Source organism: Vanacampus margaritifer, chromosome 9 (genome assembly GCF_051991255.1).
Source record: "Vanacampus margaritifer isolate UIUO_Vmar chromosome 9, RoL_Vmar_1.0, whole genome shotgun sequence".
NCBI lineage: Eukaryota > Metazoa > Chordata > Actinopteri > Syngnathiformes > Syngnathidae > Vanacampus > Vanacampus margaritifer.
Window position 1 is genome coordinate 14,353,688 of NC_135440.1, and position 23,428 is coordinate 14,377,115.

A 23,428-nucleotide genomic window follows, 5' to 3' on the forward strand; every position below is an offset into this window, starting at 1 on the left:
AATTGAAGATTTTAAGCCTACCAGTGGCTTCCGTAGGTAAACTCGAGGTATTTGTGGTGCATTTACACCATGATGTATAGTAGCTAGCATGTTGTAGCAGGCAGCTAGCAAGGCTAACGCTGAGAAAGTAGACGATAAACATACCTGCAATTGATTGGTTCTGGATTTTCAGCTGCTGGCCCATTTCCACTGACAAAATGTAGAAAGCACATAAAAGTGTCTTCGGTAAAAAAAAAAATTTTTTTGCGTAAATCACTGCCGTTTAATTGTACATGCTTGAACCCAGCCAGACATTCCTCTGGAAACTCCCTTCATTCGATCCTGGTCATAACATCGTCACATATCGTAGACACCAAAGCAACAGAGGTTTGTTGTAACCATAATACATCTGGTAAGGATATTTATGGTGAAATAGCGAGTCAGTTCACAAGTTTTGACTTGTACGAATACACTCCATCAGTCGCCTGCCTGTGTTTCTTGTCCAAAAATCAACTGGCCACACCCATGCACTGTTCTAAAAATAGTAGTTTGGGCGTAATTGTAAACTGCCCTTGTAATATTATACATGAACTTTCATATTGATTTCACATTTCACTGTTCAGCAATACACAATGATGGTGGTCTAACAGTCATTGGAATTGTAGTTGACTTTACTTAATTACACAAAACATAGTGACATTTTTTTGTTAACTTGCACTTGGCAAATAGGCTACGCCATATATTTAAAAAGCAAAAAAGCTCAATAAAAACTAACTAATGAAAACTGAACTAAAACAAAGCATTTAAAGTGCTCTAAAAAAATATTTAAAACTAATGGAATTTTAAAAGCAAAAAGCAAAACAAAATAAAAACTAACTATGATGAAAATTCCAGAACTGTTATAACCCTGGTATTTACATAACCAGTGTTGTCACATATTCCTTGAAAAAGCAATGTGATTACTGATTACGGATTACTCCTCCAAAAAGTATTCTAGATACTTTCGTGATTACTTTATCATCAAAGTAACTAAGTTACTTAAAAAGTAACTTATCATTTACTTTTTCCAATTTCCGCCCTTTGCTACCTCAACGTAAGAATTACAACCGGTTACTTAAACAATACTTATGAAAGTGCATAAACTTGAAACATGAACATGTTTCTTTGTTTCTGTTTCTGAAGTAACTGTAGAATCGCTGGCTGTCTCCTTACCTGTCGGCTTTGCTTCGAGTTGTATCGCGCTGTGGTGTGCTGTGATAACAAGTGTTTCCTCAAATTGGATGTGGCGCTTTTAGCGACCGACAGTGTTTTTGAGCCAGCGCAAAAGTTTGCAACGCACTGAGAGGTTTTTGCGTCTTCTTCTGAGAAAACGTGACATGAGATGTGACGTCACTCCCAAATGCAAGATAAATATTTTCTCGAAATTCTCTTCAAAATGGACAACAAAATTCTGCATTCTACATACATTATGAGGTAATAAAAAAATAGTAACGTACAGCTGCTTAGGAAAGTAACTTTAATCAGATTACTGGTTTGGAAAAATGAACGCGTTAGATTGCTCGTTATTGATTATTACTTAGTAACTGTACATAACTATATCTTATGTCTTCCTTCCAGTCTATTGTTCTTTTACTCATTATTATACAGCATAACAGCCATATATATTTTCTGCAACAATTTAACATGACTGGATCCTCCCTCCACATATCCATTCTATTTACTTTACTTACCGTATTGTGATCTGTAGTCTGGAGCTGTTTTTGTTCTAATCATGAAGATGCTGGCGTACAATGTGATGCAATAGTATTTTTGTAGATTGTGTATGGCAACATTTGCATCATGACCCTGTTTTTTTCTGTCACTTCATTTTTATTTTCGTTTTCTTCACAACTGATGGATTTATTCCTTTTGTTATTACTTGCAGTGCTGAGTGTTGCGCTCGCTCAATCCCACTTGATTGAAGGCCTTCATTTGCTATGCAGCCATGTAAAGTGGAACCCTTGAAATATCACTCTGCCCTTGGTCTTCCTTTTTTTCATTTGATCCTCCTTTTTTTCGCCCCCTGGGAATTCTCACACAAGTCTGACCTAAGCATATAGACTGTAAGTCTTCCGGCAATATTACTGTTGAATGTGCAAAGTGATGCTGCAGTCTACCGTTTTCTATCACATTTAAGAGAGAGAGCGAGAGAGAGAGTGTGTGTGTGTGTGTGTGTGTGTGTGTGTGTGTGTGTGTGTGTGTGTGTGTGTGTGTGTGTGTGTGTGTGTGTAAGAGAGAGAGAGAGATTAATTTCACATCAAATGCGCATATATCTAATAAATAGGGACAAACTGATATAGTAAATCCTAACTAAATGTATGTTGATTTGATGTCCATTTTTATCTTATATGTTTTAGACATGATTTATACTTGAAAAGTCTGTTTAAAATGCAGTTTTAGATTATTTACCACCTAAAATGAATGGAATAAAAGCACATTGTTTTGGGAAAGTTATGTTGGTTAAAAATAGATGGATAGATAGATAGATAGATAGATAGATAGATAGATAGATAGATAGATAGATAGATAGATAGATAGATAGATAGATAGATAGATAGATAGATAGATAGATAGATAGATAGATAGATAGATAGATAGATAGATAAATAAATAAATAAACTACTACAGAAGTGTATTGCATTCACAAAACAGTTTTTTCTCACATTTTTTTGTTTTGTTTTTTACTTTGTTTCTTTTGAATATTTTTTACTCAGTATTTTGGAATATTTTTGGTCTGTTTTTTGGAATAATTTTTTTTCTCTCATTAAAAAAAAAGAAAAAATAGAAAAAAATTAAACAAAAAATATTGTGAAAAAGAGAGAAAAAAATCCATAAAACAGTAAAAAAAAGTATTAAAAAAAGAAACACATATTCTGAAATGTGAAGATTTTCTGTTTCATATAATTGCTTTGTAACTGTACATTGATTTTGGTTGTAGAAAAGAAAGCCACACATATACATTACTCGCTAGCCTTGTTTAGCATTTATGCGGCATAGTGTCTCAGTGGTGTAGTCAGGTGACATTACTGGCATAGTTGTTTCCTTTTGGCCCCAGGGCGGCGGAGGGAGTGAGTACGAGGGATGAGTGAGCTGCCTCATGTTGTCTACCAGTCTGATTTACTGTCCTGTCGTGTTTGAAGTCGGACAGGCGGAATTCACTTGGCTCCGCTTCTTTGTGATCAGTCCTCCCAGATTACAGCCCAGGTGAAGCTCCTCGCCATCAAGCACAGGATATAGGAAGTTGCTCGCTCTCATAGCCTCTGGACATTGCCCCTGAACTCGCAGCATACTTATCATTGTGCTTATGTTTCAGTGTGTCAGACCAAACCCTCCCAGTGACTTGCTGGACACAACCACCGACTAACTTAAATTTATGTCACTGGCAGCTAAAGAAGAAATAAAATACACCAGCGTTGTGAAAACAGCCTGGAGCAACGAACTTTTGCACAGCCAGACAGCACGGTGCAAGCCTGGCGTCAAAGCTTTTTTTTTTTTTTCATCATCATCATCAAACCCACTCACATCACGCAAGCCAATACATGAGCTATATACTGTAGTGTAGCATGAAAAAAATGCTTTTTGAGAGCCAACAGTCAAGAATCTTTGTCGATGGTCTTTGCTATTAACTCTTTGTGCACTGCATGCGCACTAGTGGTTAGCATATCTATCTCACAATTCTGGACAAGTTTGAAAACAGAGAGTTTTTATAGACAAAAATACTAAATAACAACAGAGAGCAGGACTGGATGCTGATGGACTTGAAGAAAACACTTGACAGGAAAACCTTGTCTATGAAATCTTGAACTGGGTGAATGCTTGCAAAATCTTGACGTACTGACAAAGGTGTCATTCTGTAACTGTCTCTAGGGCAATGCACAATTCTATGTGACAGAATAATGACCAATAGGATAAAATAAGAGTGACTGGATAAACAAAGATAGGCAACTGCACAGCAACTGACTACATTATCACGTTTTCTTCATATGGAACATAGTAACTGCATACAACTTGCCAAGCTAAGAGTGGCTAATGTAGCGAAACATCATCATCACATTATTGTCATACGGGACATAGTAACTGTATACAACTTGGTAAATTAAGAGCGGCTAATACGGCTAAAACACCATTAGCATCATATTGAACATAGTCACTGCATACAACTTGCCAAACTAAGAGTGGCTAATACAGCAAAACATCATCATCACATTTTCATCATCATAAGGGACATAGTAACTGCATAAAACTCGGTAACTTAAAAGCGGCTAATATGACTAAAACATCATTATCATCACCTTAAAGAACATAGTAACTACATATGCTTAAAACATCCATGACACATCCATAATGGTACTGACCTACATAAGCATAATAACTCATCATATTAACTGCATAATAATCATATATTCATAACACAATAACCTCATGTCCCAACCCGAAACACACCTATGACCCAGTGACCCAGTGTTATACAGTATATCTTAACTGGAAAGCAAAGATATTATATATATAATATAATATATAAGCATTGATGGAGTATGTAAAGAAAAATGCAAATGCTGCACTATTTTTTTAACACCCTTATAATCCCCTTTTTTTTTTTACTCTAAAGAAATAACAACGTTGATGCATTGTCTTCACGTCCTGAGTTGGAACTGAATGCAGATATAGATGTAAATCATGAAAAAATGTGGCAGTTTGCTTTATTTTTTATTTTTATTTATTTTTTAACTCGCTGCGATTATTCTGAACGTAACTGTATGCCGACCCACGCAATCAAGCACTAGCGCACACCAAGCTCCGGCCAAAGTGATGTTGGCACGAAGCGGCTGATTAGAGTCAATCAGCACAAGGTGAAAGCAACATTTTCCTCTCCAAAATGTTGACACAGGTCTAGGATTTCTTCCCCCCGATGCATCAGTTAATGGCGTGGGCATGTTGTCAGGGGCCAAATAGGAGCTTGATTGTGAGGAGAGTGAGATGGAGTTGATCTACAGAGTCACAAGGCAGACTATAATCAGCACCTCTAAAAGTTCAATAGGATGCAGACATCACAGGAGGTGATTGGGGCAGACGCTGAAAGGTAGCTGATGTGTCCCCAGAACAAAGCACCCTTTAAATTTGACATTTAAATTCAAAACAAAGACAAGACCTGATATTTGGATTTGATTGCGCTGCAAAGTACTTCTACAAGCTTGCATAGTAACTGTGTTTTGTGTTGAGAGTGAGAACATGCTTCTCTAAATATTCCGATCAATAACATGCATAGTAGTATCATTTATCCACTCAGTCAAACGGTTAGTTTTTCTCCTAAATGCAATGCTATGCGCAGCGGGAAGCTAAATAAAGTGACAGTGATGAGGTCAGGGGTCAGACTCAATGATGTCAAATCAAATTTAATATGCAAAACAGGGCTTTTATTAGACAATAGGTGAAAAAGACATTAGATGATTAACATGTGTCAGATCAAGAGACTTTCAAGTGTCTTTAGAGGACTAAACAACCACTATTGCTATTTTTACATTTCAATGGCCATCTTAAGTCTAAGCTGTCATTGTTTTTAATTAAGACTCAGCCCTTTACTATCGGTACTGGTTAGATTTTCCTTTCAAGGGGAAATCAAATGAAAGCTAATACTTGCCCTTTCATAGAGTGGCTTTAATGACAAGCAAAATGACAGCACTAGTGTGATGTCTCTATGGAGCGTCAGATTTGGGAACACACGCAAATATCTGGACAAAACATTGACTGCCTACTCTACTAAACTTCTACAATAAAATCCTAAATATTCGTCAATGCATGTATACATTTATGCCTGGAATATTGTGACTTGACTTAAAATTAATATATTTTTCTTTTCTCGTAAAAGTCCAAATTTACAAACTCTTCCCAAAATATTCTTTTTCTCATCTTTATTATTGTAAAAAAAAAATTGAAATCATTAGAAAATTAAAAAGTATGGCTAAAAATATTATTTTCAATGGAGTCCCTTGTTGTTTGTTTGACATACAACACATTCTTGGCCAAGTGGTGTGTGGTCATCTTCATCAGCATCCACCCTGTGCATGAACTTACGGTGGCTTGACAAATCTTTGAGGGAAGTTCTTGAGGCGGAAGCGAGTCCCAAATTGAATTACATGCACAATTGTCAGCCACTGAGGGGGGCCATCACTAATTAAAACCATGTGATTGATGACACCGAAGCTTCATGCCAAAGGAGGATAAATCACTCTCCCAGTCACTTTGCTGCATTGGATCCTGCCTCCACACTTCAACTTCAACACTTAGTCTGCTGAGGGGAGCAAACAGTGGACGCATGACTTGATATTGGGTAGAATGTGCTCACTATTAACTGTTTTTCCATGTGACCCAAAATAATGCATCGTTCCAAAAGTATTCACGTCATACTTTGACCTATTTAAAGGAAAGATGTCCATCCAAGGTCAGGATTTTGTGAGCAATCACTGACTAATAGCTTTTTTTTATGTGCCACATGAAATTGCATTACTGTGCACATATTCTTGAATGTTTTTAATTTATTATATTTGGGGTAGGGTTAGAGGTGGCAGTAGTGAAGTTCTGTAAGGATTTAGGTTTTGGAGTTTGAATCTTAACTTGAGCTCTCCTGTGTGGTGTTTTCTTTTTCCCTATATTTGCATATTTACATATCGAACACCGAATTTTATAAACACATTATGAAAGACGAGTGCATATTATCAAAAACTCTCAGTTTGGATTTAATAACTTTCCAACATTTATGTGGGTTATTTAAGTTTTCTGTTGTGACGAACAAATAATATGGTGATTTGACTTTTTCAGTTATGTGCTTCAATAATTGTAATGATTATTTTAATGAGTGTGTTGATGTTTCCTATTATTAGCTGGAAGTAAAGTAGAAGAAGTATGTGGCACCCAAGAACAGTAACTTAATATAACAAATACTCACGATGCGATCATGATGATCACATAAAATTTTTTTTTTTAAAAAGGCCCAAGGATCTTCTCTTTGGACTGCGGACTGTCTACTTTAATACTATGCAGTTTAGTTAGTTGCTTATCTCTATAAAGAAATATATTTCATTCTTGCCATTTAATTTTTATTAAGCAAACTGGTGGCTGACTAATTAGCATAGCTGTCTCAATGTTCAGAGGTCGTGGGTTCAAACCCGGACTCCTCTGTGGAGTTTGCATATTCTCCCAGTGCCTGCATAGGTTTCCGTTCACACTCCAAATATGTGTATAGTACGTTAATTGAAGAATCTAATTTGACAAGAGGTGTGAATAGTTGTTTGGCTGGCAACTGGGATAGGATAAGCAGAAAAGCAAATGAATGGATGAATGTATTTTTCAAACATAATGCTGAAAAGATCATGGACGTGATCGGAACAACCCTTGGAGATCATTCCAGCCTTTATGTTGGCACCCTAGTGAAATACAGGAAGTAAACTGTAATCTATATAAATCCATGTTAGCATGTACTACAAGTGTAAGTGGTTTATAACTTTGGCCCGCAAGAGTTTAACACTCTCAAACCACATACAAGTCAGATCCTGTCGATGGGTTAGTTGTGTTCAAAGGAGCAATTAGTGGGTCCTACCTTAGCCTTAAGCTAAACAAGCCTGTGTGGAGGTGGTAAGGCCGGTCGGGGTTGGGGGACGCATCCACCTGAGAAGTGCACTGCTCTCCCCACTGGGCTTTAATTGGGAAGATAAGGGCGGGTGGTAGTTTCGGAGGCTTTTACCATTACATAGGACTTCATTGTGGCTGCTGACCGTTTGATCTTAAAATAATTTACTTAATGATCTCACCGCGGGAGCAATTGGTACTGCTCGATTAGTCTGCAGGGTCTAATGGAGCTGGGAGAGAAGGAGGAGGGGGTGGGGAGAGGATAAGGAGTGACACAGTAAGGACTAAATGAATCTGCTGTGTAACCTTGTGGAGGTGCACTTTTTGCATAAAATCAAAGGGGAAATTCTGACAGGGTTACAGTCGAGGTTTATTAATGTGTACATTATTGCAGCTTTTTAACAATCCAAAGCAGCAGGGGGACTAATGTACTTGTGGGCTATAATTTATGGTAAATATTTTGATATATGAACTCTAAAACCACAACCATGAACCTTACACAACTGAACTGTGAATCTATGGTAATGTTTGCATGTTTAATATCCCAAATTGTCCTCTCAAAGCCTTATCTACAAATTGTGAACAAATGTATAAGTTCTTAATACTGTAATTTATCACCAAAGATTTTTAGTAATAATGTTTGTCACCAACTAAAAATGTGCTTGCCATTACTATTTCATACTGTTATATATATTTGTGGCAGCGCAGAGGTGTTTTTCCCCCAGCTTTGTGTATTAAATTATTATTTTTTTTAAATAAAAATAAAACACTTTTGATTTCGGATCAGTATCGCAATATTTGGTCCCAGTATTAATTGGAAAGCATGCACTGGGGGAATTCCAGTCGGAAAGCAGCAAACACGTCCACGTCAAAATTTAGCAGTAATAAATTTGATAAAAATTTGCAGAAATTCACAAGTTACTTCAGGTAAAACATTAGAAAGCTTTTAATATGAAAAGAAAATGCACTGAGCTGTCAACTACGTCTTAAAAATGCAATTATGCCATCTAGTGGCAAAAAAATGACCTCAACACAAATCACACTCGTTTTTTACAGTACATTATATCTTTTGATTTTGTACTAAATTTTATGAATTATTATAAAATGTTAACAGTATGACAACCTAGAAAAAAATATTTTACTGTACATTTTATTGCACATTTAGAACAGATAAATAAAATTTGCAATTAATCGTGAGTTAACTATTGAAGTCATGCAATTAATTACGATTAAGAATTCGAATCGCCTGACACTCCTAGAGTAAACCTCTTGAAATGCAACATTTCAGCCATAAAACATACCCGCGATCCTAGTGAGGATAAGTGGTACAGAGGATGGATGGAAGGATGAATGGATAGAGGGGTATTTTTAAATTTTTTTCATATTCTGACCCTGTGATCCCAGTCTAGCTTGTTATATCATTTTAAATGCATTTTCAGCATACATTCAAAGTAGAACTACAGCATCTTATTTGAGACTAGAAACAGTATGTAACATGCTTAAAGCAGAGTTGAAAAGGTCACTGCACTTAGCTACACCACTGCAGAGCCTTCCTGACCTCTGGGTCTAAATTACTAGTCAAAGAGGTGTAGGGGGATGGGTGGTAAATGCCACCATTAGTATATGAGACGTTGGAGCAGTTTACTGTAACTTAAAGTGTTCAGAGAGAGAGAGAGAGAGAGAGAAAGCGGATGATCACTGTTATAAAATCAATGTGGAAGCTTGTCAGAGCTCACAAAGTCGCCAGTGACATGCCTCAAAAGAAATGTGGACAATGTGGTATCATGTTTAACTACATCTGTTCCAAGTTAGAAATGGTTGCCTCGGGTTGTGTACAAAGTCAAGACATGTGCAGAAATTGTAACATGTTGTGGAGGCAATGAGTCGAGTATTGTTTTTTTTCTGAGAGAGGGCAGTAATCCAGTTCGCTCTCATGATTTGATGCTGAGGCTTTCACTGTGACATGAGCAAAGGTCGACCTATTCACCTTAAGGTCCTTAACTGCACAGTTGGCAGTAATGAATAGCCACAACTGGGGGAGTCAGGTGAATAAAATGACATGACTTCGATAATTAGCTCACGATTAATCACAAATTTTATATCTGTACAATAAAATGTACAATAAAAGTTGTCAGACTCTTGTTAACCAAAAGGTGGGGAAAATGTTAAGCTAGTTAATTAACTATTCCTGCATCTCTTACTCACTGATACAGTAATTCCATAATAATTCATACAATTCCGTTACAAATAAAAAGATGTACTGTACTATAAAAAATTTGTGTGATATAGACTTGGGTTGATGTCATCATCTGCCACTAGATGGCATAATTGCATTTGTAAGACGGTGACAGTTCAGTGCATTTTTCTTTTCATATTAAGAGCTGTCTAATCTTTAACATGAAGTAACTTGGGAAATTCTGTAAATTTTTAGTTTCAGTAGAGGCTTTTCCAAGTAAGGGGCAGTCATTAATCGAACTTTGCATTCGATTTGGTTTGATGAGCTGTGTACGAGCAAACTATTTATCTTTTTGTTCTTATTAGAAGCAGGCAAAGTTTTGAAGTCTGTCACTCATCATTTGAGATTCACATCTTTGTACATTCTGTTAGGTCTCTGCTGAATTCCAAACAATTATTGAACTATCTTCTCTCCCAGTGAACGTCTGTAATTCTTGAGCCAAGTTTTGGATATTAAAACTTTTACATAAGTTCCAAACCACCTATGATCCTCTTGCCTGTGAGCATAAATTACAGCTTGTGAGCGCAATATCTCGCTGGCATTCCACGTCGCTTGTGCCGGGCTTAGGAAAGCAAAAAGGCACGTGCTCGGAAGCCGTAGTCTTGAGAAACGGCCAAGGAGGCTCCCTTGACAACAGTTTTAAAACGGTGCCGGACTGACACAAGCCCTTGGGATATTCCCTGCAACAGGCTGTATGTTCCATGCGAACAGGTACAAATTATAGTCTCAATAAAATGGAAATTCCCAAAAGCATCCTCAGGTGTCTTCTTTATGTAGTAGATGAATGTGCTATCAGCCAGATGACGCTACGATGATCAATTTAGGGAGATTAGCTTTACCCTATAAGGAGAATTGTGCTTAACATACATTATGTAAAACAGTGTCTGAGAATTTTAAATTATCTAGTGTAAAGCAGGTGTACAGTGTGTGTGTGTGATTAACATTGCATAGAGGACATGCATGCATACATTTGTCCATGTAGGCCAACTGCACTGTGAGAAATGTACATGCTTGATATGCACAAAAAGAAGCTGCAGATGTATCTTTGCCTTGCACTAGTCAAAACATTGATGAGAATAATTTACATTTATGGAGTGAATGATTACACAAGTACACTATATGAGGAAGAAAAGGCCCAGCTCAGGTTAAGGCTGATTGACAGCAGCATTGTCTGGCAAGGTTGCACTTCATTCGGAGGAGCCCATAGTGACCCCCCCGGCATTATGGCCAAGGGAGGGGGGCAGTGCCAGTCTCTCAGGATGCTGATTAAGTGGTATCAACCAGCCCCTCACTCACAAGTGGCCTGAACGTCCTCAGGGGAGAGCTGCCTATAACGGCCTGGACCTGGACTTCCTCCACTACCATTTAGATAAATACACAAACCTGACACAGACATGTGTTAGGAAAATTGTCAGATGGTTTCATGTGTCACATTATGCATTAAAAAAGAATTCTCTTTTTTTTGTCAGCCATTTAAATAAATAGTGCTAAGTACAATGCATGGCATATGTTTTTTTAATATGTACTGTATGTGTGTGAGCTAACTTAACAATGGGGATTGAAGAACAATTGTAAGGTAATGGGGGCTCTTAAAGCTTTTGTTCGACTGCAGAGGAGGCACTAAAAACAAGCCTTTCAAGATAAGCGACCCGGCTGTTGTATTGAGGCTTTGGTACTCCCCCAGGACAGCATATCCATCACCAGATGCCCTCGGGTGTGGGCTAACAAATTTGTACCTTCTGGGGCTTACATCACACCTCAAGAGCATTAGCACTCACCGGTGGGACTTCTGTGTGATCTGACACAGAGATCCAACTGTCAGATCATAGCAATCATGTTTTGTTTTGTTTTTAAATACTTGTTGAATGTTAATTCACCACAGGTTGGAGTGCCACCCCCATCTCACTACACTTTTGGGCTATTATTTGCCACCAGTGGATCAAAAACTATATGTGTGTGTATGTGTGTGTTTCCGGAGACAGCTCGTGAAGTAATGACTGACAAGATATTATTATTTTGTCAGCGTGAACAATTATTACAGAGGGCAGGTCACAAAACAACAAGAGCATGCTCCCCTCATAAGGGCCTACACAATTTCAAACTATACTAATCTTGAATAACAATAGAATAATAACAATAATAATCTTTTTCTATGATTTAGTCTTTTATCTGTATGTTTTAAGTTGGCATGTAGTCACTTCCCAACCTGAGGTCCAATGGCAGACGCGTCAAAAGAAAAAAGCTAGTGCCCTCTACAGGGCAACATTGGAAATGTAGGCTCTCAAAAGAAGCTCCATGGTTCTCATTGTGTAAAAGTTGGTACAACAAAGCACTGATTAGTGAATGCATTCGTATATTAAAGAAGATCCAAACATGAGAGAAGGGGAGGAAGAAAGTAGTAGAAGGAGAAAGATTCTCTTTTGATTTAAAGGGCAAGTAAACCCCCAAATTCTCTTTAAAATATGATGCATCAGGATAAGTGGTTCAGATAATTAATGGATGGATGGATATTATTATTATTATTAATATGTTGTGTGTGCCCCCACTAGTCTAAAAACTGCATTCTAAATAATTTTGTGCTTGTGGAATATGAATTAATCAGCAAAATCCACCCCTTGTTATTCATCACAGGGGGCGACCATTTTGCCACTTGCTGTCAGCTATTAAACATCACAGTTACTCAGGGTTTAGGAAACGACCAATCACGGCTCAGCTCCAGAAAACAAGTGAGCCGTGATTGGTCATTATCTGAGCACTGAGCAACTTTGATCTCATTTTCAATCGACTGCAAGTGGCAAAATGGCCGCTCCCGATTTTGAAGATTTTGCTACTTAACTCATATTACAAAACAAATTAAAAAATACTCAGAATACCATGTTTAGACTAGTTAGGCTGCATAGAACATACTATTGTCAAGAGAATGTCTGGGTTGACTTCCCTTTTAGACTAGGGATGCATCTTAAGCCGCAAGGTCAAGTTGCACTACTACTTTTATTGATCCATCCATTTTGTGTAGTCCTTGTCCGCATTAATTTGAGCAGGAGCCTATCCCAGCTGGTTTTGGGTGAGAGGTGTGATACACCCTGGCCTGGACTGGTCGCCACATTGACAAATAACCTTTCATTCACACCTATAAATATCTATATATAGAGTGTTGAATTAGCCAAACATGGATGTTTTTGGAATGTACGACAAAGCGTGAGTAAACCCATGCAAGCATCGGGAGAACATGCAAACTCTGCATAGGAAGGCTGAATTTGAACATAAAACCTCAGTAACATGAGGGGTATGTGCTAACCGCTCCACCACTTTCATTCTACTGTATGTATTTTTGTGTCCGCTGCATGCATTGCACCACCCACAGATTCAAGTCGTACGCATGCACACAGGTGAGGTAAAGAGATTTGGGTCGCTCCTAAAACTTTGTAGCACACTCACTGCAACAATAATAAAGATGCATGAAGATTCTTGATTATTTTATTCTATTCGACTACAGGAGCCTGGGAGAAAAATAACATCTACTCCCCAATCAAGAAGCCTGTAGCATACTTGAGTTACCAAAGTTGGTTACTAGCACTATACTGTAAAGAGATATCGTATACTAATATATAAATTTAATGAGACCTCAAATAACACACCCACTGCTTATATCAGACTATTACTGGCAACAAATGTCTTGTATGTGCAACATATTTGTCTTAACGCTGATGTTGGATTGGATTAAACGACAATATCAAATTTGTATCTGTTTGTATGCCCATGTTTTGGCATCGGTACAAGACCATCAAGAAAAGTCAACTTTCACTGCCCAGCACTGATGAGCTGCTTCAAGTTGATGAATATGACATTTTGTCAAAACCAAAAGACAAAGTGCAAAGTACAAACACAATACCAACCCATATAGTAAATCAAAATCATTGTTCGCAGTCAGGTAGCATGTTCATTGACTTATGAGATAAGAAAAAATAATATAAGATAATAATAATAATAATAATAATAAATGAAATAAAATAAAATAATAATATAAGACAAGCTTTACTAGTCCCACAATGAGGAAATTTGCACGTTCAAATGAAGCATAATGTGGCAAGTCAATAATTATTGTTATTATTATAACATACTGTCAGTTGTTCCTCCTACTGACCCAAATTGATGCATAACTATGAGTGATCAACATGTATTTTGTGAAAGTCTTTTCTTCACCTTGAGATGAAATAGAAAATATAGTGTATCCTAATGAAGACCAAACTACTTTGCACTTGGGCCAATTAAATGACTCACATTCTCTACCATGTTAACACCTGTTCTGATTTTACAGCAAAAAATAAAATTAAATGAATGTTTGGCATGAATCCTGACCCATTTTCATCTTTACTGCTTCATTGCATTGCTTCCAACTTGTTATTAGCACCATAGCAACAGGCAGGCAATCTCTGCCCCACAGGTGGTCCTGTTATTGTTGGTGATGTGGGCCAAAATGGTGGTGCCACCTGCAAACCTGAGCTGACGATCTGAGTCACTTTTCACTTTGTATGAGTGTCTTCACTTGAATACCAGTGCAGTAAATGAAAAAGCAAATTAAATTTTGGTTTAATCAGCAAATGAGCCAGAGCTACAATTACACACTAATCGAACACTTCATTATACAATTGAACAGCTGAGATCCAATACAAGATTTCTATGTTTTTAAAACAATAATAATGCCAAAAATATTTATTGTCACTGACAGCGGGGTGTACTGAGATTTAATAGTGCCGTCGGGTGGACTATATAGAATGCTGTTTAACTACATTGGGGCAGCATTTAATGAGAATTTCGAGTGCCCTTTTCGAGTGCCTGTTCTTTACGCTGGGCTCCCTCAAGAGACTCCCAAGTGGCTCTTCAGTGTTTATTTTGCTACAATTAACTTATTACCAGATTATGAGTAAAATGAATTACTAATTTAAGAAACAAATTGCATAGAATCAGCATCATTTATATTGCTTCATTCATTCACATCCCACGCCACAATAAAATAAATAAATAAATAAACACAACACAACACAAAGGACCATCAAAAAGATAATACTGTACTGTATTTTAGTGTATTGTTGAACTAGTGTACAAGCAGCAACAGTTGCAGTAGACAGGCACGACTCCAGGATTTTTTCCTCTCCCGGGGCTAAAGGGAGCTTGACCGATATATAAGGGGGCTGAGAAAATAATTTATAAATATATTTTAGAATGTCAAATAAAAAGCTTGTGGTGCTTGACTGAGATACACAGATTTTTAAAGGTGCTATAGCACCCCCTATCCCCGGTGTAGCACTATCCTTGTCGACACACTTGCAACTTTATTCACAGCAGTTTTCCTTGCTTTTCTTGTCTAATTGAAATAATAGGCATACATTATGCATTTGATATTCCTAATGCAGGTTGTTTGTGGACTCCACCCAATATGAAATTTTAACAAAGACTGCACTCTGTCCTCGAGCTATTTATTTACTTTTAAATGTGTCGAAAAATTCCTGCATTTTTTGATGCTCTTTTTTGCCCAACTTAGCTCTAGTCTCTCACTAAAACAATGGTATCTCGCACTGTCTCGTCTCTCCCAGTTTGTTTTGTGTGCTCACTGCGTTGCGTGTCTAACCTCCCCCTTTCCAGTTCGGAGACAGGCACCGCCACACATCTTGACCAATCACACGCAGCTTTAACTGGGGAGAAAAGGATAAAAGAAAGAAAGAAAAAGCAAATGCAAAAGCAAGACGGAAAAAAAACCCTACAAATCGGCTTCTGCTCTATATGTTGTTCACTCGAAATAAAGCTTTAAGATCCCTCACAGTGTAAAACTTTCAATGAATGCAAATATGAACCATCCAAAAGATACACTGGAATCTTGCATTCCCCAAAAGGTACACCTACATTGATTTTTAATGGCCTGATTCGTGCGAAGCTGTGTGATATGTTTGACTACCAATATTGACTTATTCTCCTCTCGACAACGATTAGAGCAAATTGTTAGATTGTATTTATTTGTTCGGTGTAGACATGATCCACAAACTCCCCATGGTGACAGACACAGCCCCGAAACGTCATCGGCAGTGATTGAGGAGACTGTCCGTTGCTTGGCAACCACACGCTGAACCTCCCCGGTGGACTTCAACTCATGGAGTTTCCTTCGCCGACAAACTTGTGGAGTAAAATTAATCGTTTAGGGGATGTATTTTAGGTAGGCAATACCACATGATTTTTTTATTTTCTTTTTCCCCCCGAACTTATACGTCAGGGTCGTAAAGTGATCCAAAATGTCGGACGACGACGAAAGTGCGCCTTCGTTTCTTGACGACGTGAGAGTAAAGTTTCTCGAGGAGAAAGTGTGTAAATTCCTACAAATGCAGCCTCAAACGTGGGAAGAAGGTGCTGCCCGTCAAGAATTCCAAACACTGTTGGTAGACTTTTTTGAAAAACACGCTGCTCTTTATTTCTCTTCGCCAAAGACAGGTGCCTTGGTTGCTACTAATGAGGTATGCTTGTTACTTTAACCAATGCAGTACTGTAATAACTAGCATAACATTTGTGCTAGCAAAGCTAAATAGGGTTGTTTTTCCTCCAAACGTAGACACCGAGTTTTGTCAGAAGTAAGCTTATCTACACCACAAAGAAGCGAGCTGCTCCTGCCCATTCAGAAAACTACAAGGAGCTTTTGCTTTTTGGTGTCCTGGCTCCATGTCCAGTACTGCAATTGTCAGTCATAGTTGAACAGGTATTACTATTCCCTTCATTTGGTTAAAAATATTAATTAAAAAAACAGCAACATGCTCAGTTATTTATGTCTTCTTGTTTTGTTTACTCCCAAGATATTTGTCCCACTGCTGTCCAACAGTCTGAACCAGCACACATGGCCACAACTGTTATCTGAAGACATTACCCGAAATGCACAGAGAATATGCAGTAAAACATCAGTTGTGCGGAGACGTGCTTTGGGGGAATCTGTCCTTGCTGTCTCACCTGATACAGACTGGATGCAAAATGTATCCAGTACTTTTAAAATGTAAGAGTACGTATTAGCAGATAATCTAATGGCGCAGAAGTAAGATGTTTATTTCTTCACCCTAAGGTATGGTAGCTATGACAGGGCACTGGCACACAACATAGAGACACAGATCAGCAACTGGACCAATCTGATCCAGAGAATGTTGAAGGAAGATTCATCAGACATACTTCTGACTGGCAGTAATCCTGGGCCTGATGCGGAGCTGGGGTTCTGGGCTTCCAGGAAGAGCAATATTCAAAGCATATATCAACAGGCATGCGCTGAAAACGGTCATATTCTTTATTTTAATCTCCTGGCATTTCTTGGTACAGACTGTGTTTATTTTCCCTGTGTAGCTTCAGAGTCCTGTTGTTCAGAAGATGGCAGAGATGCTGGAGATGATGGAAAGCAGCTATCATCCTGCAATAAAAACACTGATTGGAAATGTATATGATGGTAAGACTCCCCCCCACCCCCCAAAAAAACAACAACAACAAAACAAAACAAAACAAAAAACAACCAAACAAGACCCCAAATACAAAAATTACATTACTTAACTTTATTTAATTTTATTTTGTTCTGCTGCTTCTGCGGGGTAGCTTAAGAAGAAAGTCTTTAGGTATTTTCTTTCCCGACTTGTGTTAAATAAACACATAATAGAAGATCACATAAAAGCTTGTTTTTCATTTTTCAATTTCCTATTTTTAAATGAAAAATGGGAGACGACTAATTCCCGTTCAACTGAGACAGCAACACAGCCTCTTAGCAGACGGAGGAAGGACGGCGTGCCATGCCACAGTGATATGAATGTTTGACACGAGTGTGGATATCCAGTAAACTGCGTGACGTTTGTCTAAAAAATAAATGCGCATGTCCGCTAATCCACAGATGCACATTCAACAATTCACAAACCAAATCAAATATCTCCAAATGATAAGTTATAATAATTGCACGGACAACATAAAAAAATTATAAAGCGCAGCTATATTTGTGGATCCGATAAGCATATGAAAATTGCAGATATATTTGTGTGAATCATTTTGAGAAAAACTTCTCCCCAGGTGGCCCCTATATGTAGAACAAGACCATGCAATGTTCACATAATAGCAAAGTGTTTGTTTTATTGTTTTTTTTTAACTATTAAAAATAATTGACCTTATCAGCTACTGCTTGTTGCAGACACATACTGTATATCTCAGGTCACTCTCAATATTTACTTTATGTTAAACAACTAGACCTCCCCATAAAAGGGTGCGACCAAATTATGTGCTGATGCAACCAATTTTTGTGCTACCAGTGTAAAAGTTAGTGTAGAGCCCTGGCAAAATCAAACATTTAAAATATGAAAATTACTTTCTCAAAAGCGCTTCAAGAAGCAGAGGACATTGACCTTCATCTGCAGCCACTGTGTGGTCCACTTTCTCAAATGGAAAATGAAGGATTCCCACACGTTGAAGCCTCCATCCCTATAATCTTTCACTTGTTATTCCTGATCTGGACTAGCTGCCAATCATATCAAAGGCCGGCACGAATTGTCGTCTTACTTCAGCAGCTTTGCAATATGTTCATTGAACAGGTACGGCTAATGATTTTACCATTGTAGTTATTGTGCTAGTGTATGCAATACATGTGCTTTGCTGATGTGTGACAGCACAGGTTGAGTTACACATTTACAGGTGTACTATTTTATCTTACAGGCATCAACATATTTGTCTACTGACTTATTACTGCGGGAAGACCCAGAGGAAGGTCTGCACATGGTGAAGAGGGTGATAAAAGTCTTCCGCTGTTTCACAAAGAGTTATCAGAGCCAGAGGGAGAGGTTGGCATGCCAGGCAAAATATGCACCTTGGGATTTCCCATCAGTCATGATTTTCACACGTTTCAGCAACTTCCTTAACCGCATGCTGCACCTAGAGGTGAGGTTAAAACTTTGTAAATGTCATGTCAGGTACGAGGTTGGGCAGTATACTGTTTTTCCATTGCAGGACATTTTTGAAATAATGCTGGAATACAAAAGGATGGAAAAACTGGAATTTGGTGGGCCTAAAGGCAAACTCTATCGTGAGCACGCGGCTCAGATGTACACGGAGTTCAGTGAGCACTGCCTGTTGCTCATACACTGTGATCACAGCCCTCTTGACTGCAACTCCCAGGTGAACCTTTCTTTTAAAACTTGGCTTGACCAAATCCAAACTGCAGTCATTGTTTTTATGCTGTAACAATAACAATACATTTAATTATTCTTCAGGATTTTGAGAAGGAATATAAAGATTTCAAAGTGAAGATTGTGGACTTTGAATGCCGATTTGCTAGTCTTCTATGCTCAGCCTTTAAGGATTGCGCCGGACTTGAATCAGCATTTAAAGTAAGAGAAATTGGATAGGACAACTGTTCTGTACTGCGACAGCAATCATTGCATCATCTTCTATTGCTGTTGTCTTTAGCTGTTAACAATTTTTGGACCTTTCCTTGAGAGAGGGCACATCAGACAAATATTCAGTCCCAACATTCCTCTACTGCTGCAACAATTCCAAGATGAGCTAGACAAATGTAAATGGATCTTTAAGTCACAACTCAATGAGGTGGGTAGTAAAAGGGGAATTTATATTTAATTGCTAAATTAAAACAAACAAAAATCTAATTTATTAATGCATGTTTAATGCCGCACGCCATTATTATTCTGTCTTTATTTACAGATGGAAAGTTGTTTTGGAAAGAACATGGCTCGTGCATCTGGATTGTTAAAAGGGGCAAAAATGATCGGAGAAAGGATTGAAGGCCCATGGGAAAAAACTAAAATTGTATTTGAAAGGTTGAGTTAAATGACTTAATTCTACAGTTATATATGTGGATGCAGTGGTGTATTAAAGCTCAAAACTTATTATTTAGCATTTTCAGATCTGTGGGAGGTATGGATACAACAAAGGAACACCACATGTACAAGGAAATGATTGGTCTTCTACACCAATGTGAGGAACAAGTTTACTCTGAGTGGTGTAATGGTTTGGAGGAAGTTTGCCAGATTAACCTGGAACAACCGCTCCTATTTAGAAACTCCTCAAACGATCTCATCTCAGTCAATTTCAATTCCAAGGTGAGTTCCCATTTTTCACTCCAATAAGCAAGACACCCACAGCACTGTTTTTGCTTCTAAATAGTCAATTCATAGTTAATACATTTTGTTGATCCTCAAAAATAATATTGTTATCTTTAATGATGGAGTGTTTATTGAACAAAACCAACAGATTGACAAGTATTTTTGCCCAGGCAAGATTTTATTTGCCACCCCACTTTTTTTGCGATTTTCATACGCTTCACCAAAAAATCAATAGCATTGTTTCTAACATTGTCTGCATAAAATGATGACACTCATTTAAAAAATAAAATACTGCTATCTGTTTTGGCTCCTCAGCTGGCTGAAGTCTTGAAAGATGTGAAGTATATTCAAACTCTCAACATTAACATTCCTGTGGCAGCCATGACTGTTTTTGAGAAACGTGACCTCTTCACAAAGGTTAGACACTCACATCCACTCAGCAGTACCCGCTACTATTTTGACAGTGTTTAAAAGGTCCTCATCACTTATTATCTGAATATTTTTTAGTATGTGAAGAGTCTGCAGCTAGTGGTGCAGTGGTACAACAAACTCAAACAGACAGTCCTTGAAATTGAACTCCCGCTCATCAGAGATCAACTGACTTCAGTAGACCAACTACTGAAAAGAGCAGAGACAGACTTAACGTGGCAAGATCAGGATTGCTGGAGCTTCATATGCATCATCAAAAACCAGGTCCAAGACCTTGTCGACCGAGCCAGTAGAGCAAAGGAGAACCGTGATGCCATGCAATCAATGATGAAGAAATGGAGCAAGTACACTATGTTTTGCAGAAAGGACAACAGGAAAAGCTCACTGCTACAGCTTGAGGACAGGGGGGACCGCGTTAGCAAGATATATAGCTCCATAAAACAAGATGGAGACGCTATCCACAAGTTGGTGCAGGTACAGAACCATTTTTGGCGTTATTCTCTCCTATGTAGGTCACATTTTCCACATTTATACTTAATGATAACTGTAATGATCTAAAACAGAAAGGAATCTGCAGCTGATAACGCTGCATGTTTTTTGTGTATTATCTTTCTTCCTGTCCTTAGGAGAACATGATGCTCTTCAAGGCAGACCCGACTTCAGACGCTTGGCAGTCCTACATGGACTATGTGGACGAGATGGTGGTCGAGGGGCTCTTCGGCTACATTGGCCACTCACTTCAGTTCTTTGTGGACAACATGGACTCCTTTCACAAGCAGGCCCCTCTCTTGGAGGCTCATTTGATGCTTACTGACTTGGGCATGATCTTCCAACCGTCACTGCAGAGAGATGCAGGAGATGGCTTCTATGAGCTGGTAGAAGGACTGGTGGGAGATATATTTAAGGTGTCAGTAAATATCAACAGGTTGGCTACTGATTATAGCGTGGACAGCTATCAGGTACTGAATTTCATTGGCTTCTGTATTACAATTAGGAATGGGCATATGACATGATTGACTATTAATGATCACTTAATTGCTTCATAGTTATTGTATTTTTAATGCAATGGGATACTATGTAATTAAATGTTTTTGTTCAAGATAGCTAATTAACACGCAATCAACAAAATTCTTAACGCTCAATTAGTCATTCAATCAATCAATATGCCGTTCCTTAAATGCAAAAGATTCTTTGTTACAAAAAATATGGTTCAATTTTGAAATGATAAGCATATATAATTTATTTGTAGAGTTTAACGGAGTTAGGTAGCTTTATTCATTGTGGAACGATAAACTTAAATATTTGACTAGACTTGGGGGAATTGCAATGTAATACAATTTACAGACTTGTTCAGTTGCCCATCGCTGTTGCATTAAAACTCGGCATGTAAGGAGGAAAGTCCCTCCAAAATAAAGAGGAAAAGGAAAGAGTAGAAATGTGAAGCCAACAAATGTCCTTACTTGCCACAACTGCGTAAATGTGTTTTAGCATGCAATTGTCATGTGATTGAACTCTAACAGGATGTAATGGAAGACATGCTTGACTTGTTGGATTTGCGGAAAGAAGTGATGGAGAGAGTTGAGAATGTCCTCAACAAAGCCATATCTTACCAGAGACAGTTTGATTGCTACACCCATTTGTGGCAAGATGACCGGGCAGAGTTCCTTAGCCAGTTCCTCTTGTATGCACGGGCACTAACACCTGAAGAGGTGGAGGCTCACAGAGCTGATATTCTCCCAGAGAGCCCTCCTACAGTTGATCACTTCAAAGAACAGGTGAAAGGCATCACTTCCAAAATCACACGAGATTTTCATTTGTAAACAGTGGTCTTCACTTCACAGATTGATTACTACGAGGACCTGTACTCTGAAACATGCAAACTTGAAGTCTCCAGGGTATTTGATGGATGGTTTCGGGTGGACATCAAACACTTCAAAGTCAGCGTCCTAAACACTATTAAGAAGTGGAGCTGGCTTTTCAAGGAGCATCTTTTGACATATGTCACAAACAGGTCACCATCAAATCTGCTTACAAAGACAAATGTCGATGTGCCTTTCTTACGTTTCACCTTATTCCCTTCAGTCTTGATGAGCTTCAAGGATTTGTCCGTGCTACTGTCGAAGGGCTTGCTAAGTGTGTGCCCAAAGGAGACTACCACAGTCTGGTGGAAGTCATGAGTCACCTCCTGGCTATTAGAGACCGACAAACTGTCACCGACAAGATGTTTGAGCCTCTGAGAGACACAGTAATCCTCCTTGAACGGCATGGCGTGACAATTCCGGACAGGGTCTATTTTCAGCTCGAGGTAATGGGGGGAAGAAAAAAAAAACACTTGTTTTTCTCTTTTGCTTATCACTCGCAAATGATGAAACTATTTAAATATACACACTCTTGCTAGGAACTCCCTGAAAAATGGAATGGGGCTAAAAAATTGTCCTTAAAAGTGAGGCATGAAGTGGCCCCTATGCAAAATGAGGAAATGATGGTTTTACGAAGACGCTGCTTGGAATTTGAGGTCACAACTCATCTCTGTTTTCTATTAATGCATACATAAAATAGAGCATACTTGGACATAATGTGTCATGAAATTTGTATTTCTTATTCAGGTGAAACAAAGCCAATTCAGGGACATCTTCAAAACAACTGCGCCTTTCAATTACGAAACATCTCATCCCTACCTTAGTTTGGAGAAAGTATGAGTTAATCATGGCCAGCAAATTAGACTTCATACTGTAGATAACATATGTCTTGTCTTGTTTTCTGTTGTGTAGTCGGAAAAAGCAATTCGAGATTTGGACAAGGAGTTGACAGCGTTGCAGGAGTCAACAAACTTATTTGACGTCACAATCCCTGACTATAAAGACATTAGGCTCTGCAAACGAGAGATCATTGTTCTCAAAGAACTGTGGGACATCGTCATATTTGTTCAAGTAAGTTGTATAAGAGAAATCTAAGTAATGTAATAGAAAGTTAGAAAATGGAAATATAACTAAAAGCCACAAGAGCCAAT

General features: G+C 38.2%; 1 protein-coding gene across 1 annotated transcript in view; it reads left to right on the forward strand.

Annotated features, from left to right (window-relative positions):
* Positions 1-16,161: 16,161 nt before the first annotated feature.
* Positions 16,162-23,428, forward strand: part of LOC144057824 (dynein axonemal heavy chain 11) — a 38,677-nt gene continuing 31,410 nt past the window's right edge. The window contains exons 1-21 of the mRNA XM_077575759.1: positions 16,162-16,380; positions 16,476-16,619; positions 16,714-16,907; positions 16,974-17,163; positions 17,246-17,345; positions 18,254-18,465; positions 18,587-18,808; positions 18,878-19,045; positions 19,141-19,257; positions 19,337-19,474; positions 19,589-19,704; positions 19,782-19,986; positions 20,305-20,406; positions 20,497-20,892; positions 21,045-21,377; positions 21,939-22,193; positions 22,260-22,429; positions 22,501-22,723; positions 22,817-22,933; positions 23,025-23,111; positions 23,190-23,348. Of these exons, the coding sequence (XP_077431885.1) occupies positions 16,162-16,380; positions 16,476-16,619; positions 16,714-16,907; positions 16,974-17,163; positions 17,246-17,345; positions 18,254-18,465; positions 18,587-18,808; positions 18,878-19,045; positions 19,141-19,257; positions 19,337-19,474; positions 19,589-19,704; positions 19,782-19,986; positions 20,305-20,406; positions 20,497-20,892; positions 21,045-21,377; positions 21,939-22,193; positions 22,260-22,429; positions 22,501-22,723; positions 22,817-22,933; positions 23,025-23,111; positions 23,190-23,348 (3,867 nt within the window). The remainder of the gene's footprint in view (positions 16,381-16,475; positions 16,620-16,713; positions 16,908-16,973; positions 17,164-17,245; positions 17,346-18,253; positions 18,466-18,586; positions 18,809-18,877; positions 19,046-19,140; positions 19,258-19,336; positions 19,475-19,588; positions 19,705-19,781; positions 19,987-20,304; positions 20,407-20,496; positions 20,893-21,044; positions 21,378-21,938; positions 22,194-22,259; positions 22,430-22,500; positions 22,724-22,816; positions 22,934-23,024; positions 23,112-23,189; positions 23,349-23,428) is intronic.